At 39.6% G+C, this 21,217-nt stretch overlaps 1 protein-coding gene across 4 annotated transcripts in view; it reads left to right on the top strand.

The window, feature by feature from the left end:
• tafa5a (TAFA chemokine like family member 5a) overlaps positions 1-21,217 on the top strand; it is a 525,393-nt gene that overhangs the window by 260,993 nt on the left and 243,183 nt on the right. For all 4 annotated transcript variants that reach the window (XM_052034225.1, XM_052034224.1, XM_052034223.1 and 1 more), the window contains one exon: positions 18,584-18,733. In XM_052034225.1, coding sequence (XP_051890185.1) covers positions 18,584-18,733 — 150 coding nt within the window. The remainder of the gene's footprint in view (positions 1-18,583; positions 18,734-21,217) is intronic.

The following is a 21,217-nucleotide window of genomic DNA, read 5'->3' as shown; positions in this document are numbered from 1 at the left end:
GATGCAGGTTTGATTCCTACCTTGACTGCTGAAGTTGGAATTAATAAAGGAATTTAAAAAAAAGTTAGTCTCAGTAGTAGTAATGAGGAATATACCAGATTGTTGTAAAAACTCATCTGGCTCACTTCTGTCCTTCAGGAAAGGAAATCTGCCATCTTTACCCTTTATGTGACTTCAGATCCACCCATGTGATTGACTCTTAAGTGCCTCCTTAGCTCACGGGCATTTAGACATAGTGAGATTGGCAGTGGCATCAGTATCTATGAACTGGTAAATAATTAAAACAAGAGGCAGAAAGAGCATTGAAGTGATTATGGATGAGTGATCATGATAGAATAGATGTTTGACAGATGTCAACTTGATCAAACAATGGCTGAATATAAAAGAAGTGATAAGGATATGAAGGGACAAAAACCAGTAGGACTGTGTGAAACTAATTGTCTCTAATATAAACTGAACACAAAGGCTTTCTATAGGCATATTGATTGTTAGGTGAGGAACAATTAAGGACAAAAATGGAACTCTGTTGGTGGAGGCAAAGACATGCCGTGTTACAGAAGTAGTGGTTTGCTCTGGTATTTACCAAGGAGGGAGATTGTCACAGCTATGCTGGAAGATGACTGAGAAAAAAATTATAATAGGTGGCACAAGAAAGACTGGTAGTATTTAGTGAATGTCACCTTGTCTGTGTCATCCTGAAGAGAAACTGTCTTTAGTTGCTGAAGGATATATCTGAAGAGAGCACAGCTGTAAGGGTAAGTGGGAAAAGAACTAGAGGTTACATGAGGAAAAACTTTTTTGCAATCGCTTTTTGATTTGAAGAGTCTGGATTAGGAATGCATTACTTGATAGGGTACTTAATACATATTCTCAGTGTTGGGAATGGGCTCAATCTGTCTGTTCTTCAGAAGAGTCAGGGCAGACTCAGTTCATCAAATGATCTCCTTTCCTGTAGTACTGTTCTATGATTCGGACAAAGGTTCCTCTATTAATTAACAAGTGAATAATGCAGAGAGTGAGAAAACAAATATGTTTATACATTAAGGTATTGAATGCAAATTATTTGATTATATATAGTAAATCTTGTGACATCTGCTAGATAATATTTAAAAAGAACAACATGCCATAATTCAAAATCAGTATAAATCTACCATGGATAATTAATCTGGATTTGTATCTATTTTATAAATGATTTTTTCAAAGAACAGTACAACATTATATTATTACAGAAAGATTTATTGCATTTAATTATAACCAAAGTGAATTTTATGGTCCAAGAGTGTTAAACTAATAAATTGATTTATAGCCACTCACATTTATTACAACTATCTTCAAATAAGCAAATATTTTTATATCGAGACAAACATTTTTAAGTATAATCTTCTTCCCAATTGGCCAGTAATTGTTTTGAAACCATGCAACAAAATGTATGTAAGTATTTCAAACTCAAATAGGTCATTAATAAATGCCAATTAGTTTAATTAAGTGACATTAATTTTCTGATGAATGAATTAAATTGCTGTTGGTTGAATAAATTCAAGCTTTACCATTATTTCTATTCCTTGTCTTCTATAATCTGGACACTATCACAAACATATTATGATCCTTTGGGCTGCTGTATTTATGCTGATGGCAAAAATGGTCTTTAACACATGGATTACTGTACACTCCTGAAATTCCAATGCCATTGGTGTCCTCCTCTTTGATGTGTTAAATTTCTCACTAGTGTCTAAAATGAAAATTTTGTGTGTCACCAAAGAGACATTTGTCAGAGTGTAGATACTATTGACATGGGACTTGATTCAGAATTAAGACCAATGATCAGAAGACTTGGAACCAAGGTCATGTGAGAGAGTTAGGAAGTTGGAAAGAAAAATTAGTGAATATTATTTATATTGATACTTATGTAAATTCAAGTTATCCCTCATGTTTTACAGCCAACAAAATACTTTTAGAAGTATGGTCATTTTCTTGATGCATGAAAGACAACAACTATCTTCATGCAGCAAACTCCCACAAGTGGCAATGTGGAGATGAACAAATAATATCTTGATAGTGATTGGCATCACCTGAAATTCTGTAGCCCATATGCTAACTCACTTCCAGTTCTGGTCAGCTTGGATCCTGGTACTTGTTAACCACTATTGGCTTCCATTAGCATTAGAATTATAAATGTCAACCCCCATGACCTTGTCCCTGCTGCTTCTGTAAACCCCTTCAGCCAAACTGTCCTTAAATCTTTTCACTTTGGCCTCTTGTACATTCACTAATTCCATCATTATATAAAATGAAAACAGGATATGCTGGAAATACTCACTAGGTCAGGCCAAATCTGTGGGAAGAGAAATAGAGTTGTCTTTAACCTGAAGCATTGACTCTGTTTCTCTTCCCATTGATGCAGCCTGGCCTGCTGAGTATTTCCAGCAATTTTTGTTTTTATTTTAGATTTGCATTTGCAGTTTTTTTAATTTTTCCCCTACTTCCATCTCCCTGTTTTTTCCCTTCAGCTGTGTAAGATTTAAGCTCTGGAATTCTCTTCAAACATTTCTTTGTCCACTCCTTAAAAATCTATACCTTTGATGGAGCACCAGATCATCTGCCCTGTTATATCTTCCTCCCTGTTATGTCTTCTCATTGGTAAAATATATCTAACAGTATTCCTGTGAATACACCTACATTGAAGGATCTGCACAAATCCAAATTGTATTTGGCTGATAAATGTCGATCAGGACCCTGAGGAGAGTGCCAGTGGAATGTTTTTTATATCCTTTTGAGGGAGCTGATGGGAGCCTACGCTTAATAACTCACCTGAAAGAGGGTTCTGGCAGTACAACTCTGGGGATGCTGCACTAGAGTAGAGCCTGAATTTAGCAACTAAGTCTCTGGAGGCTGTTCTTGTGCTCAAGCTAGTCCACCACTTCTAGGTATCAAGATAAAATTACTCGCATTCTGTAAGGAGATTTAAAAAAAGCAGTCCAAGGACTCTGAATGCAGTAGATGGTGCCGTCACTTGTATTGTATCAATAACTCAACCCAATTGCTTAATGCAGTGTTAAAAATATGCCAATTGTCTTCTCTTTCCACTGAGAACTTCAGAGAGATTTTACGAAATGAGTGCATGATAGATTTTGAGGTCAGTGTCAAGTCACCATGGCCTAAATAAAACCTATCTGCAAAGACGTAATGATCACTGTGGTATACATTTCATCTTCTTGATCATAAATTTCTTTCTGACTTCAACTACAAGGGATGTCTGATGTCTAGTGATGTTATCAAGTGGGTGGTACAGCCAATCTCACTGAAAAACATCCAAAGACAGCAAACCAAGAATAACAACCAGGTTTCTTTTTGATAATTTTACAGGAAGCATTATAATGATTGAGTCATACACAGTAGGATCAAAAACAAATTTTAAAAAATGCTTGAACAATCAGTAGAATATTTATCATGGAGAAAAGAACCTTGACCTTGCAGAAAAATGAAAATACTTTTTAAGAACCAGAGGTTATGAGTTAGAACATCATTCAAAGTTATGGCTAGTTCAATGAAGATTAACTTTATCGAAGTTCATGCCATTTAAATGATTTCAAATGGCATCATCTTTGAATACTTCGACAGCAGGCCCTACAAAACAGTAGATGCCGACAAATTAGAGTTTGCCCTTATTTGGTGAGTTAAAAGGGCTCTGGTTAAGGGCTAACATCCAGCTGAGGGAGACTACAAAAATCAAAGTTTTCAATTAAAATAAAAGTTGGTGTTCTTTTCACCCTGATTGCTGTGTTAAAACATGACCTGCATGGCTCTCAATGACAGCTGTCGTGTCACTGCCATTTAGAAGCACGGGAAGCCTTAAAGGTGTAGCTTCCATGACAACCAAAGCATCTGTAGAAAAGGCTGCTATAAATATGTGAACTTATGTGAGAAAATTTCCTTGTGACATAGAAGGAGGCTATTTGGCCCATTGAGTCTATGGCAGCTCCTGGATCATTTTCATCAATCCCCCACTCATTTCCTTATATTCTATTCTCTTCCACATGCCCATCAATTGCACTCTGATTGGCTTGCCACCACATATATTTGGTTTAATTTACAGGAGCCAATTAACCTGCCAAACAACATATTTTTGGGATGTGGGAGAAATCGGTCAAAGGGAGCATATGCAAACTTTTTTTCAGAATCAGATTTATTATCACTGACATGATGTGAAGTTTGTTGTTTTACGGCAGCAGTACAGTGCAAAGACATGAAATCTATAAATTACAAAACTAAATAGTGCAAAAAATGGAATAATGAGGTAGTGTTCATGGATCATTCAGAAATCTGATGGAGGAGGGGAAGAAGCTGTTCCTGAATAGTTCAGTTTGGGTCTTCAGGCTCCTTGATGATAGTAATGAGAAGAGTGTGTGTCCCGGATGGTGACGATTCTTAATGATAGATGCTGCCTTCTTGAGGCACCGCCTCTTGAAGATATCCTCGATGGGGAGGAGGGTAATATCCATGATGGAGCCGGCTGAGTCTGTAACCCTCTGCAGCCTCTTGCGATCCTGTGCATTGGAGGCTGTGATGCAACCAGTCAGGATGCTTTTCACCATACATCTATAGAAATTTGTAGGAGCCTTTGATGACATACCAAATCTCCTCAAATTCCTCATGAAGTAGAGCCACTGGCGTGCCTTCTTTGTGATTGCATCAATGTGTTGGTCCCAGGATAGACTCTCTGAGATGTTGATACCAGGAACTTGAAGCTGCTCACCCTTTTCACTGCTTACCCCTCAGTGAGGACTGATGTGTGTCCTCCTGACTTCCCCTTCCTGAAGTCCACAATCAGTTCCTTGGTCTTGCTGATGTTGAGTGCGAAGTTGTTGTTGCGACACCACTCAACAAGCTGATCTATCTCATTCCTGTACACCTCCTCATCGCCATCTGAGATTCTACCAACGACAGTGGTGTCATCGGTGAATTTATGGATGGTGTTTGAGCTGTGTTTAGCCACACAGTCACAACTACGCACAACATTCGGTCAGGATCAAACCAGCTTGATGGAGCTATGCAGCAGCAGCACTGGCTGCCGTGCCACTTTCTCACAGGACAGTGAATAGGCTGTCCCCCCACCACCCCATTCATCCCCATCATCTGTGCAGATCGAGCCCTGACCCCAAATCATTGCAAGGTTCATCACTCTGCAGGGATACAAGTGTGCTGTAAGTACCGTGAGAGCCAGTAGTGGTGCGTGAAGTGTGTGTACAGAGCATGAAAAGCACAGGCAGGCAGAAGCAGACTAAGCACATAAGTATCCCAGTGAGAACCTTTTAATTCATGATTGCTCTTTGTTTTGTCGGGAGTTACAATCAGTCGTGAGTTGCACATTATTGATCTAGTTTCAGTCAAGGGGGCAGAAGCAGGTGTTGCACACACCGATGACATCATTACGGGCATGATGTTGCACTGAGGTAAATTGCATCCTGTAGTGCCTGGTTCAGTTTCCTGATTGGCAGGCCTTCCACCAGAAATCTCGCAGTTTCTTTCAAAATGCCCCTCCAATGTAATTTGAACATAGAAACACAAGCACAAATAGGTCAAGTGTAGAGGTTCAGCTGTCACTGACAACAGCTTGAGGATCTCAACATTTAAATCTGTGCAGCCCTGCAGAGTCTTGAAGTAGCTGTCAGTTTCACTGTAATAATGCAGAATGGTGAAAATTCCATCTTCATTACAACGGCAATATCCAGGCCATTAAATTTTAGGCCTCGAGTAAGAATATTCTTGACTTCATGATGCTGATCTCTGTAAGTTAATTATACAATTCAAGAGGAATAGGTCAGTGAAAAGCTATGCATGAGAATACCAAGATACAGTTTATAATGTCACATTTCAGGCTGGAATACACTTTATTATTTTGTTCTTTTTCTCTTTCATGTCTTATTTGTAAAGGCTGCACATGACTGCTTAAAATAGTTGAAACGCAAAGCAGTGCTGGAAGTACTTCTTTGGAACTGTGTGTTCCATTTAGATACAGGGTTATCTGTGGTTCCTCACTGTTTTATTACTTCTTAAAGTATCAATGTATTTACAACTGAGCTTTTAGAATCAGGAGTGCAATTCAGTTATAGTTTTAACCTTAATGTTGTGTAAAATTGTTCAGCAGTAACACTGCAGATATACACTTTACAATTAAAATAAAAGATTATTTTCAGGACTCCATATTGATATGATACTCCTTATCAAATGGACAACAAGTGGCTCATCCTCAGTTAGTACTAACACAAGCTACACATGTACATTTTTCACATTAAGTCAAGATGAAGGACTGCCGTTGAATTCGCTGAGATCCAAGGACACAAAGCTGTGTTTGCAGTGCCCAGGCTGTTAGCAGTGTCTGATGGATTTAGTTTCATAATGTACATCACTAACTGCTTCACAATTAGTTATCAAAGATTATTGCAGTTATGTTCTTAAGAAGATAACATAAAAAGAAATGGGTGTGTGTAGGGAGGAGGCCATTTGCCCTGCTCCTTAATGCAATAAGGTCATGACTGACCTTTGGCCCCTATGCCACCTTCCTGTACCAATCTGAGATCCCTTGATTCCCTTAATAGCCAAAAATCTATTTCTGCCTTGAACATATCCAATGACTGAGCCTCCTTAGCCCTGTAAGATAAAGAATTACACAGATTCGCTTCTCTGGGTGAAAGAATTCCTTCTCATCTCAGTCCCAAATGGCTGAATCCTTATTTTTGAGTCTGTGACCCCTGGCCCTAGACACCCCAGAAAGGAGAAAACCACATACTTGCATTACTTTATCTTATGAAGATAGGTTGAGTGAGTTAGGGCTTTTCTCTTTGGAGAGAAGGAGGATGAGAGGTGACTTGGTAGAGGTGTACAAGATGATAAGGGGCATAGATCGAGTGGACAGTCAGAGACTTTTTCCCAGGGCGAAAATGGCTAACATGAGGGGGCATAATTTTAAGGTGATTGGAGGAAGGTTTGGGGGGATGTCAGAGGTAAGATTTTTCACACAGAGTGGTGGGTGTGTGGAACACACTGCCTGCAGAGGTGGTGGAGGCAGATACATTGGGGACATTTAAGAGACTCTTAGATAGGCACATGAATGATAGAAAAATGGAGGGCTATGTGGGAGGGAATGGTTAGATGGATCTTAGAGTAGGATAACATGTCGGCACAACATTGTGACTGAAGGGCATGTACTGTGCTGTCATGTTCTATATTCTAAACCGCATGAGACTGTACATTTCAATGTGATTATCTCACATTATTGGTATTGGTTCATTATTGTCACTTGTACCGAGGTACAGTGAAAAGCTTGTCTTACAAACCGATCGTGCAGGTCAATTCATTACACAGTGCAGTTACGTTGAGGCCCAGTCGGTTTAATCACTCCTTGTGGGATAACTCCCCAAGAATCAATCCAGTGAACCTTCATTGCACTTATTCTACTCATCCTACCACACATATCCTTCCTCTGGGATATGAGGCCCATACATACTATTCCAGTTGCAGTCTCACCTGGGCCCTATATACTTGAGTAAGGTTGCTTTACTCTTATGATCAAATGCTCTTGCAATAAATCCAACACACTGTTTGTTTTTCTGATTGCTTGCTGTTCCTGCATGTTAACTTTCAGTGACTTGTGCAGCAGGACACACAGGTCCCTCTGAATAGCAATAACTTTAGTCTCTTGCCAAATAAAAAAAATACTCTGATTTTCCATTCTTTCTACTAAAGTGGGTGACTTCTCACTCTTCCCCAGTGCATTCTATCTGCCATGCCCCTATGCCTAGAGATCATGAACAGCTTGGGCTGCAACTCTGAGCCCTGTGACACTCCAGTTACCGACTGTCAACCTGAAAATAATCTGTTTATAACTTCACTCCGTTCTGTGTTTGTTAACCAATTCACAATTAATGTCACTATATTATACCCAATTGCATGTCCTCTCACTTATTTAATTCCCTCTTGTGTGGCAGCTTATTGAAACCCTTCTGAAAATCCAAATACAACACATCCATTGGTTCACTCTTTCCTATTCTGTTAACTTCAACCTCAAATAACTCGAAGAGACTTGTCAAGTATGACATGGCTATCATAAGCCCATGTTGAATTTGCCAATGCTTGTAACCACTCCTTAAGTAATATGTTCTTGGATTTGACTTGTATCTACCAGAAATTAAAAACACCACCATTTACACAATTACAGATTAAGAAAATTCTGATTATTTTAAAAGGGGTCAGTGGCAACTCACATCCTGTTGACCTTCTTCTCCACTCCCATTCACTCTGAGAAGTTGCATCAGCAGTAGTTAATAATAAAACATCAGGATATTTATTTCATTGCTATTTGAGAGGCTTCACATTCATAATTTTTCTGTTGTGTTTGCCAACATTACAGCATTGACCTTGTATGTGAAAATTTCTTAATTACCTTGGAAGTGATGTGCAATAACCTGTGAATACAAAAGTTGCAAAATAAATGTTCTTCTTCCTTGGTATTCTGGTTACCCAATGTCCTATTATTACAGCAGTTCAGCATTTTATGGTATGTTGTGTTTCAATAAAATAAATCTGGTGTGTACGTGTGAATGTGAGATGTGAGAACAGTATAATGGACTGAAAAGTTCTTTTTTCTCCGCTGAGATCCAGGTTTGAATTCTGCCTTGAGACATGAAGTAGGTGTTTGTCTGGAATGGCTGTTTAAACTTTTAAATGAATTGACATTGGGTAGTCAACAGCTTGGACCCCAGTGGCTGTGAGCCCAGAGCATCAACTGACCTCAAAGGCTTCACTAATTGGAGCTCAGTTGGCTCAAAGGCCAAAAGGCCAAAAAGCTGCAATAAATGGAACAGTCACACTGGAGCAGCAAGTTACTGAGATACATTGACATGGTAATGTAGTAGAGCTTTGAGATTACATCTGTGGCTCAGAAATGTTTGGAGCAAAATGGGAAAAAAATCATCTCTTTGTACTGTTTTGATTTCAGAAAGGAAAAAAAAAGTGTTTTAAGCATTTGGTTTAGATGTTAGCAGTGTTGTTTCAGGATTGAAAGGTTGCCGATTTAGACTCAAGCCAGAGCCTGAGTTTTTTGTCAATGCTAATACCTTAATCTACTACTGAGGGAATATTTTATTATCTCAGCTTCAATTTTTAAATGAGACAAAATATTTAAATTCCATATGCTCATTCAAGTGTATTTTAAACACAACCAGCATATTAATGTGAGAGACATTTTGAGTTTCAGTCAAAATTCTCCCTGAATAAATTCAACATCTCTTGAAGGAGATTAACTTGTTACTCATTTCATTGCTTTATGGAGGACTTTGATATGCACCAAAGGTCTGCTATACTTGCAACGTAACCAGCTATCTTATTTATAGAGTCATAGAGTCATGCAGCACAGAAGTAGGCCCTTCAGCCCAACTTGTCCATGCCGACAGTGTTGCCCAGCGAGCTTGTCCCATCTGCTTTCATTTGACGCATAACCCCCTAAACATCTCCTATCCATGTACTTACCTAGATGGCTTTTAAATGTTGCTAATGTGCCCACCTCAACCAAGATTTTTGGCAGCTCATTTCCAAATATGCACTACCCTTTGCATGAAGAAGCTGCCCCTGATGTCCCTTCTAAATCTCTCGCCTATGATCTTAAATCTATGCCCTCTTGTCCAGGTCCAGGCAACATCCTGGTAAATCTTTTCTGCACTTTTTCTAGTTTAATGACATCCTTCCTGTAAGAGGGTGACCAAAACTCTGCACAGTGCTCCAAGTAAGAACATCATTGTTTTGAAGAACTTTTTAATTTTGAGAACTATTACTTTATTCATGAAACTTACGAAAGTATATGAGACTGAACATTTTCACTATTTTCAGTACAAGCCATGTTATTTCATTCATGTCATGATGTCAGTTTTCCTTTATGTACATTCCTTGATCAAATGGTTCCGAGGGAATTTTACACAGGTTTCGGCTCCTCAGTGTGCAATGGCAAGAGGGCCTTAACCTGAGCCTTTATAAAGGTTGCATCAAACTTCAGCACATCCCTCAGCACAGAGCTCTGGACTTTATAGCCTGCCAGTCTGCAGCTGTGGACAGCTTCTCATACTTGAAGACCAGTGAGTTGTGGGCAGACCAGAGGATGTCGTTCACCGAGTTAGTGGTCTGGAACATAGAACAGTGTAGCACTGGACAGGCCATTTGGCCCATGATGTTGTGCCGATCTTGATGCCGATTTATACTAAATGTCCTCTTTCTGTGTAACATCCATATCCCTCCATCCCCTTCATATTCATGTGTCTATCTAAAAGCCTCTTGAACTCCACCAAACTGCCTGCTTCCACTATTACCCCTGGTAACCCATTCCAGGCACCTACCACTCTCTGCGTAAAAAAACTTGCCCCTCACTTCGTCTTTAAACTTACCACCTGTCACCTCTACTGGTCCACAGAAAACAACCCAAGTTTGTCCAACTTCTCATAGCAAATGCCTTCTCATCCGGGCAGCACCCTGGTAAACTTCTTCTGCACCCTTTCCACAGTCACCACATCCTTCCTATAATGGGCCAACCAGAACCTCATGCAATACTCCAAGCATGGTTTGACTAAAGTTTTATATAGCTGCAGCATAATTTCCTTACTCTTATACTCAACACCCCTTCTAATGAAGGCAAGCATGCCATATGCCTTCTTTACCACCTTATCCACTTACGTAGCCACTTTCAGTGAACTATGGACCTGGACCCAAAGATTCCTCCGTATCTCAATGCTGTTGAGGGGCCTACCATTAACTGTATGCTTTCCTCTTTCATTTGGCCTCCCAAAGTGCAACACCTCACACTTGCTTGGAATAGACTCTATCTGCCACTTCTCTGCCCATGTCTGTAACTGATTTAGATCCCGCTGTATTTTTTGATAGTCCGTTACACTGTCCACAACTCCACCAATCTTGGTGTTATCCGCAAACTTGCTGATCCACCCAGCTACATTTTCATCCAGATCATTGATATGTATCACAAACAACAGAGGTCCCAGCAATGATCATTGTGGAACACCACTGGTCACGGACCTCCAGCCAGATTAGCAGTCTTCCACCCCTACTCTCTGTCTTCTATGGGCAAGCTAGTTCCAAATCCAAACTTGCAATTCACCCTGGATCCCATGCATCTCTATCTTCTGAATCAACCTGCCATGAGGGACCATATCAAGTGCCTTACTGAAGTCCATGTAGACAACATCCACTGCCTTACCCACATCAAGCACCTTTGTCACCTCCTCAAAAAACTCAATCAAATTTGTAAAGCATGACCTGCACCGCACAAAGCCATGCTGACTGTCCCTAAGCAGACCAAGCCTTTCCAAATGCGCATAAATCCTATCCGTCAGTATCCTCTCCAATAGCTTCCCTACAACTGACATGAGGGTCACTGGCCTATTATTACCTGGACTATGCCTATATCCTTTCTTGAACAAAGTGACAACATTTGCTACTCCAGTCCTCCAGGACCTTGCCTGTTGCTAGTGAGGACACAAAGATCTTTGTCAAAGTCCCAGCAATCTCCTCACTTGCTTCTTCAATATTCTGGGATATATGCCAACAGGTCCTGGAACTTATCCACCTTAATGCTTTTCAGAAGACCCAGCACTTACCTCCTCCTTAATCTCAAAATGTCCCAGCACATTAGCATGCCCCACTCTGTTTTCACTATCCTCCAATTCCTTGTCAGTAAATACCGATGCAAAGTACTCATTTAGTACCTCAGCCACTTGCTCTAAGCACAAATTCCCTCCATTACCTTTGAGTGGACCTGCCCTCTCCTTAGTTATCCTCTTTTTCTGAATTTAAGTATAAAATGCCTTGGGATTCTCCCTGATCCTGTTCGCCAAGGGCATCTTATGGCCCCTTTTGGCCTTCCTAATCACCTGCTTGAGCATTTTCCTGCTATCTTTATATTCTACAAGGGCCCAGTTTGATTTCAGCTTCCTCAACCTTATGTATGCTTCCTTTCTCTTCCTGACTAAATTTAGGTCCTCTTGGGTCATCCAAGGTTCCCTTACCTTGCCATCCTTGTCCTTGCCCGTAGCCGGAACATGCCGATCCTGAACTCTACTTTATCCTGGACTTTAAACAACTCCCACATGTCAGGCATGGACTTGTCCAACAGCAGCTACTCCCAGTCAATGTCCCTTAGCTCCTGTCTTATCCTGTCGTAATTTGCCCTCCCCCAATTTAGTACCTTCCCCCAAGATCTAATTATGTCCTTTTTAATAACTATCTTAAAACATAACGAGTTGTGGTTACTATTCCCAGAATGTTCACCCACTACCAGGTCTACCAGCAGCAGTTGATATTTGTCTCTGGAAGAGGCTTGTAGAGCGTCAAGTTTTGTGTTGCACAGCTGTTTGAGATGAATCTCGACAAAGAGCTTTCTAGATTGTCTAACCAAATGCACATTTCAGGAGTAGATGTTGATGGTCTCATTCCCAGCATGACAGTTGCTAGGGCAGCATGTCATGGCAATGACACTGTGACTGTTTGTGAAGGATCTGACAGGAAAGGCATTTCCTATCACCATCCAACCAAGCTCAAGGCATTTGTTTCAAAGTTCTGATGAAGCACTTTGAGCCAGCCCTGAGGCAGATATTACTGCATCTCAAGCCTTTTCCTTTTTGTAGGTTCAGTTGATAGCACATTCACTTTGCAGCCAGAAGGTTTTGAGTCCATTCCAATTTCATGCCATTTCATGTGTTTGTAATCGAGACTGACACTTCAATATTATACAAGGGGTGTGTTGCAGTCTCATGGAGGCTGTTCTTTAGCTCAGACAACATCACAGACAATATGATGACCATGTCAGTTTCGATCGTTCATTTACAACCGTACAGGCCAATACTTGATAGATTTAGAGAATAAAACAGATTGGGAATTTGTCCTATGCAGCTAGTTGTGGGTCGATCAAATAGAACTAAATTAGCGCCTCTTGCCATAATCCTGTTAAAATTTTGTTTCTCCTTCATGAAACCTGCTTTTGCTACCTTTCTTTCGCACAAAACAAGAAATTCAAAATGATCATTTAAAATGATTCTTCTGCTTGGTGATGCAGCAATGATTGCATTTCAGAAGGTTATGTTGTACTTGAAGCACTTTTGGATGTTCCTAAGAAAGGTGATAAGGCGTTAATTGAATACACATCTTGATATCTCAAATTGCTAAATTCATAAAATATTCAGTCATAACATTCTGACTGCACTTGGATGTTGATAAGCTCTGCATAAGTAATCATGGTAATTTTCATATTGTTACTGCAGAGAGCTGTGCAGTAGCTCCAGCAGTTTCATATAGTTATGTGATGTATTGAATTTAAAATTATACAAGCCTTTTCTTCTTTTAAGATGCTACAACTTTGGTGGCACATTCCAAGTGGCATCCTGCAGACTTTGTAATTAGAGGCTAATGCTTTTTTGTTTAAGTGAAAATGAGTATTTTTCCCTTCCTGGTGTTGAACTCACTCTCTAAACAAATTATAATGGGCAAGTTAAATTTTCAGTGTACCTTGTACATAGTTGCATTTCATACACTTGAATTAATCACTTAATTAATGGGTTAGTGTAAATGTTCTGGGTTTTATGAAATGTTAAAGTGATTCTAAAAGTTTTAATCAATTAATACAAGCCCACAATTTGGAGCGAGAATAATAATGATGCTGTGGGCTCTTATCTTTGCAACAAAGGAAATCAGCAGCAACTTCTGGAGTACTCCAAAGCATCATTAAAACTGTCATTGATTATTTGCTCCTCTACTAGCTGCACTGTTACAACCTTCTCCAGCCATTTTGCAAAAATTAATGACCAATGCAAACATCAGGAATTCACAAACCATTCTTATTTATTTTGAAAACAAATTCCTTGAAAATCTAGCACTTTGTTTTATGGTTTAACAGCTTATTAAGCTGTAATTATTGCATAATAGCCTCTCAGGCTGGCCCTGATCATCTTGTGTGGATTATTGTTCCCATGCATTAATATTTCAAATTTCTATATCTTCTAAATAGTTGAAAATGGATCTAAGCTAGAAACTGAAATATCATAAAGTGTGTTTGTGGTATGAACTGAAATATTGCAGACCAACTTTGTGATATTTCTGTCTCTACTTTAAAGTGTGGAATATGAAAAAAAGATTTATTTCAATCTCCATTTCATCTCTTTGTTGTCTGTGAGAATTTTTATTGTGGTTGTCAGTTACTCATTCTGCTGGATGACTGGATCACTCGTGAACCACAAGAAAAGGAAGAATACTAACAGCAACTAACCTTGAAAGAGGCAAAATTCATATCACAGTTTACTAGATCTTTGTGGGAAGCTTTGTGGGTTCATTGTTGTGCAACATTGCTTGGCTGCTGGCTTCAAAACCTTCGCCTTTAATTTTGAGGACTGTAAGTGTGACAAAACCTGATTGCTATTTGGACTAAATGTTTTTACTGGCTTCCAAAAAAGAAATACAAAACATGGCTATTTGCAAACATTGAAAATATTGAACCTAAGTATATCAATCAAGTCTTGCATACATTACAACTTAAAAATAAGTTCAAAACATTTTAAATTAATTTTTATTGGGGCCTCAATACTCTTGCCTGCTCAGTTGGATTTGTGCTCCTCCCTCCTGCCCTGACCACTGCTGATATGTGGGAGGGCATTTCACTTGTAAGGGACTGGTGGCCAGCAGTACTACCTGGGACACTTTGGTACTGTCTGCCTTGTGCAATGGAGGATGGGTGCAGGGCTGCCACATTGGTGAGTGGGAGAGGTAGTTGCTACCTGGGCACTCGGACTTGATCTTGCCGTGCCCCTAATCAAACAATACTAAAACCAGCTGTGGAACTCACGACAAGAAAAAAAGCTGCATATTTCAGGAAAATATCAATGCACTGGTTAGATAGACAAAAGATGACATGGAATTCAACGTAAGGATAATGCAGAACATTTTCCATTTGTGGAGAGCAACAAGATAAAGGGTTACCCCATATACTGAGAGGAAACTGAGAGCTATAGAGAAACAGAGGAACCTACAAGCATATGACCGCAGGTTCCTGAAGGTTGTAGGGCAGGTCAGCGAAATGCTTAAGAAGACATGGGATATTTGCCCTTATCGGCTGAGACATGGAATACAAGAGCAAGGAGTTCATTCCAGCATATGAAATATTAGGCCACACATTGTTATGCTGCTGCATCTAACTGACAATATAGAAAATTGTCCAAGGACATTAAACTTTGATAATCCAATGTCTGACTGTTCATAAATCCCAACGGTTCAGCAGTTAGCTCACCATGTGATGTTTATTGTGCTCTTTTTAAACTTGCCAGTTCTCCACTTCCTACTCTCCCTTCCATCACTAGCTCACTGGTTTCACACTCACTTCCCATACATCAGGCCCTGTGTCCTATGCTCCCTTTAAGCTTACCTTATTCACTGGAAAGTTTTTTTTCATAATACCGGCTAACATCCTTAAAAAAATAATTACAAGTGTGTCAGGGCTATTAATAGAAATAACATCCAATATTCCAAAAAATCTACCTGTCCTGTATCAGTGGTGTTCCAAACATGTGGGATTACTGGAGTTTTAATATATGTCCCATCCACAGAAAGCAGGACTAATGTTATCTAACTAATTATTGCCCAATCATTAGCAAAGTGACTTTCTAATAACATGCTCACTGAAAGCCAGTTTGGGTTTTACCAACACCACATGGGTGCAGACTTCACTGCAGTTTTGGTGCAAACATGAACCTAAGGACTGAATTTTAGAGATGAGGTGAGAGTGATTTCCTTGATGTCAAAGCAGCATTTGACCAAGTAAGACATCAACGAACTTGGGTAAAACTGATGTCAACGGGAATCCAGGCCACACCTCACACAATGGTTATTGAAATAGTTCAAAGCAAAACCAGCATTTTAAATCTAAGCAATGAAGGTATGAGGAGTGAATTGGTCATAATAGATTGGTAATTAGTTTATTATTTGTCACATGTATCAAGCTGCAGTGTAAGCTTTTGTTTGCATGCCATCCAGACAGATCATTCCATACATAAGTACATCAAGGTCATACAGAAGGAAAACGATAACAGAATGCAGTATATAGTGCTACATTTATAGAGAAAGTGCAGTGCAGATAGACAAATAAAGGCACTAGGGCCATGATGGGGTTGACTGAGAGATCAAGAGTTCATCTTCATTGTATAAGAGGTTCATTCAATAGTCTTGTAACAGCAGGCAGAGCTTTAGTCAATAATTAAGAGTCTGACATAGGTCAGATTGGGGAATCTCATTAAAGGGCATGACAGTGGCTAGCCAATGGCTAAAATTTAAGGGAAGAATGCAGAATCTAAAAGACTTGCACTTTCCTATCTGATGTGAAAATAGAAAAGCAAAAGCAACCTAACCATGACTAACAAAAGGGGTTGAGGATAGTACGAGATCCAAAAAGAAGTCATATAGAATTGCCAGGCAGAGGAGCAAATCTGAGGATCAGGAGCAGTTTAGATTTCAGTAGGGAAGGACAAGAAAAAGGATTAGGAGAACAAAAGTAGAGCAAAAGGGTAAACCTGCAGGGAACATAAAAGTGGACTTAAAAGCTTCTACAAACAAGTATGAAGAAAATATATTGGTAAAGTGTAGGTCTCCTACAATCAGAAACATGAGAATTCATCATAAGGAACAGAAAAATGATAGAGAAATTGAATGCGTACTTTGGTGCTGTTTTCACAGAAAACCACACAGGTAACTTTCCAGAAATATTAGGGAACGGAAATCCTGATAGGGGAAAGGAACTGAAGGAAATTTGTATTAATAGGAAATAGTGCTGGACAAATTCATGGCATTGGAAGCTGATAACTCTATAGGGCTTGATAATTGGCATCCCAAAGTACCAAGGGAGGTAGCCATGGAAATGAAGGAAGTATTGGTTATCTTTTTCCAGAAATAAGGAGATTATGGAATAGTTCATGCAGATTGCAAATGTAACTGCTCTATTTGCAGAAGGTTGCAAACGTAACTGCACTATTTGCAAAAAGAAGGGGAAGATCAGTCAACCTGAAACTACACTGGTACCTTGCTTAGTGTACAGGATGCACTCCCAGGAATGAGAGTGCCAATGGACTTAGTGCAAAAGGGGTCATTTTAGAACATAGAGAGTGAGATACATTATTGACAATGCTGCTGTGCCATGAAGCTGGTACAAACCCCATGTCCTTCCCATTGCTGTGCCTGGAATCTGGATGCCAGAACTTGGTACAAATCCTTACTTTCCCCATTGCTGCGCTTTGCTGTGTTGTGAACTGGCCACAACAGAATTAAACACACTGGATGTGAGGAAATGTTTCCCCTGGCTAGGGTGTGTAGGACAGGGGGTCACAGTCCCAAACTAAATGGCAGGAGATTTGGGACTGAGATGAGAAATCAACCAGGCTGCCCTGGGAGGCATTGGAGGAGATTCTTGGGGCTTTGACAGAAATTTTCAAATCTCCTCTGGCCATAGTCACAGTGCCAGATGACTGAAGGTCAGCAGATGTGGTACCTTTTATTCAAGAAGGGCAGCAGGGAAAAACAAGGTAATTAAAGGAGTTAATTAAACGGCTGTGAGATTAATATCAGTGGCAAAGATTGATCAAAGAGAGCTTGGTTTTGGTCGAGGGAGATCCTATCTGATCAATTTGTTTGTGTTACCTCTGCAAAAAATTCAATGTATTGATGAAAGCAGTGCAGTTGGTATAGTCTACATGGACTTCAATAAGGCCTTTGAAAAGGCATCAGATAGGAGTCTAGTCCAAGAGGCTGAAGGGTGACCTGATGGAGGTAAACAAAATTATGAGGGACATAGATAGGGTATCCTTCAAGAAATGTTTCCCCTTTGTGGAGGTGGCTTTGACCAGAGGGCAATAGGTTTAAGGTAAGGGATAGGATGTTTAGAGGGGATTTTAGGAAGAATTTTTTGCCTAGAGGGTGGTTGAAACCTAGAACATACTACCTGACAAAGTGATGGGAGAAACTCTCTTAACATTCTAGAAGTACGTAGATAAGCACTTGAAATATATGGCATAGAAGACAATGGGCTGAGTGCTGTAAAATACGATTAGTGTAGAAAGGTACTTGATGGCCTGCAAGGACACAAGGGCTCGAAGGATCTGTTCTGTGCCACATGACTCTTTGACCTGAAATTTCTTCACTCAGAGGATGGTGGAATTTGCTACCAATGAGGGTTGCAGATACCTTGTATCTGTTTTTGACAGAGATAATTTTCTTGACACAAAAGGCATCATGAGGAATAGGGAGAGAGAGCGGGACTATAGTATTGAGGTGGTTGATTAGCCATAATCATATTACACGGTAGAGCAGGTCTCAGGGGCCAAAAGGCCACTCCTGCTCCTAATTTTTATGTTTCTGTGATTTATCTGTGTGCAGGTGATTGTTTAACTATATTTCAAGCAAACTGCTTTGTTTTGTCTATGCACAGGATGTAATTTTGTTGCTTGTTGCTTTGTCGCCGCTCACACATTAATACCGGGTGCTTGTATTTTTTTCTCAGGTCAACTTGCTGCAGGTACTTGTGAGATAGTCACCCTGGACAAAGATAGCAGTCAACCGCGAAGGACTATAGCCAGACAAACTGCTAGGTGTGCATGTAAAAAGGGGCAGATTGCCGGCACAACAAGAGCAAAACCAGCCTGTGTGGATGGTAAGAAAGTAATTGAAGCTTAAATATTTTTTATTGTTGCTTCCTTGGTCCATATAAAGAACAACCAAAGTTTACAAAATGACACTTCATAACTGAGCCATTCTTACTCAACTGTCAGTCATTTCTATTGCACTCAGTAGGGAATTGACACTTGTTTGGGTGAGGAAGAGAGAATGCAGACTGAACCTATTGTTATTTGTTTCAACTTGAGATGAGATGGGGAACCCTATCAAAACATTGCTTTACAGAAGAAATGTCATTGTCGATGGCAAGTAGAAAACTAGATCTTCTTCCGCAGTTAAAGACACTTCAAATTCTTGTTTGTGGTAGGTCAAAAGCCATAATATAAATTACATTTCATGATTCGTTAATGGGAGTTGTTTGAAAAGTACGTTTGTGTTCTTTATTGGCTAAAAAAAACTACTAACTGCATTAGGATTTCCTTATCAATAACTTAACCAATTATTTTTTCTTTCTTAAAACGATGCCCTTATTTCACAATCAGCATTGAAGTACAAAACTACTTTGATTTTTGAATACCGGGCACAAAATCCATTGGAAAAAGTTTAGGCGGGCTTTGAGATATCAGTTACACTATGATAAGGCATTATACTGATATTGTTCAGCAGGGTGCACACATGTTGCCTTCAGCATTACAGCATCCTATCTGTGGTTCTGGAGGTAATCCATAGGGTGAGGTCAAAGGCTTATGATGTAACCTGAAGTTTTTGCACAATACTATATTTGGTCACTTTTGTAATTAATGGGCAGCATCTGCTGTGAGACAAAATGGCAGCACTAGTACACGAGGCTGCTTGATTTTAATGGGGGTTGAGGTTGAATCATAACTATTGAGCATAAGAAGAGCCCAGTCTACCACTCAGAACTGCTATCCAATTAAACATATTCTTTTGCCAATTTTTTGAATATTAATATACTTTCCCATTGTGACCTGCTATTCTGACAGAATATTCCATGATTCCAAAACATTTTCCAAATCTTCACCTCTTCTTTCATTATTAACCTTAACCAATTGACTGACCAGAAAATAATAGTTTTTGGCTTTTAACATATGAAGACTTGTCCTATTTTTGAGTTCATAATTTTGAACACATTGGTTAGATATTCTCTTTGTTTCTTTTGCTCTTGCACATTTTCATACTGTCATTAGAACAATGTATCACTTCCAGATCAACTCAGAGATTTATTGGAGCAACTGAATTAATTGACTGTACCAGTGATGCTGCCTCTGGCTTTGCAAGATTCTGAGTGTTCTTTTGTTCCCTGTGCCCCTTCCCATCACCACTCGTGATTCTGATACCTCTAGGTCCATGCACCCAATCCTCTGTCCTGATTCTTACAATAATCAGCACCAAGTTCCAACCGCACTGACCTCCCAACAAGGGGACAAGTGGTGGGTGGCAACTGGAGGCAAAGGGGACCATAATTTATCAGTTCAATGATAATGGAACAAACTATCTGGAGAGTAGATCAACAATGATGCATGTTAATATGCCTGTTTAGCACTGGTGACTCAAGTATTAATTTCTATCTTCACGCTTTTGGCTACAAGCTGAATTTTGGTGATTGCCTGTGTTTAGGCGGCAAGTTGCTGGTTGTAAGTGGTCAGGATCAGGCAATTGTCTCTTAGCTGGCATCTGCTGGGGTTTGGTTGGCTCTCTGTTGGTTGTGATAGGCTCTGGATGGATTCTTTGCATTAGTGATAGGTGGTTACATTTGGGCTGGGACCTGTTAATGCATGCATGAATTCCCATGGCTGGCTGCTGATTGTAGATGGTGTTTTTTGTTGATCAGCTACTGTCAGCTAAATGACCTTGTGTGTATGGATTATGTATCCTCACTGGATAAAATCACTCAGTCATTGGGGTACATGGTTTACATGTTGAAATAAAATGCACTGAATTTTTTGGGGGGAGCATAATGCAGTAGCAAATGCAACATGAAACATTTCTGTCTGTACATTTAAATAATGCAAAATGACGGAGGCCTATATGGTGGCAAAAAATGTGAAAACATTCTGGCACAGTAGGTTCCAAAACTTCCTTAGAGAAAAAAATCTTCTGTATTATCTACACTGCAGTAATGTGCACTTTGAAAATTACTTTGATATTACTGGTTACACATTCAACAAGAACATGTATTTATAAGTATCATAGTTACTGAATTAAGCCTTAACGTATAGTGGTTGAATGTGTGGTGCTTCATAATGACAATTCAAAGTAATGCATTGAAGATCAATGATGACTGGCCCAAGCCTTTCATTACTTTTTTAAGTGTTTCATGGAGCTTTGATGCCTAGAATCATGTTTATTCTTGTACAGAAATGTTGCTTCCTTTTGTTCTTTAAAAGTTTAACACGCACTTACTTCTTTTAAAGCTGTGACCGTAAGTTTGCTTCATTGTGATATTGTGCTCCATTTAGCGAGGCGTATTTTTTGCCTGCTTTTAAAGGGACAGCGTGGC

Source organism: Pristis pectinata, chromosome 19 (genome assembly GCF_009764475.1).
Source record: "Pristis pectinata isolate sPriPec2 chromosome 19, sPriPec2.1.pri, whole genome shotgun sequence".
In the NCBI taxonomy this organism is placed as follows: domain Eukaryota; kingdom Metazoa; phylum Chordata; class Chondrichthyes; order Rhinopristiformes; family Pristidae; genus Pristis; species Pristis pectinata.
Note: the sequence above shows the minus strand (reverse complement) of the source record. Positions and strands in the feature narration are given on the sequence as shown.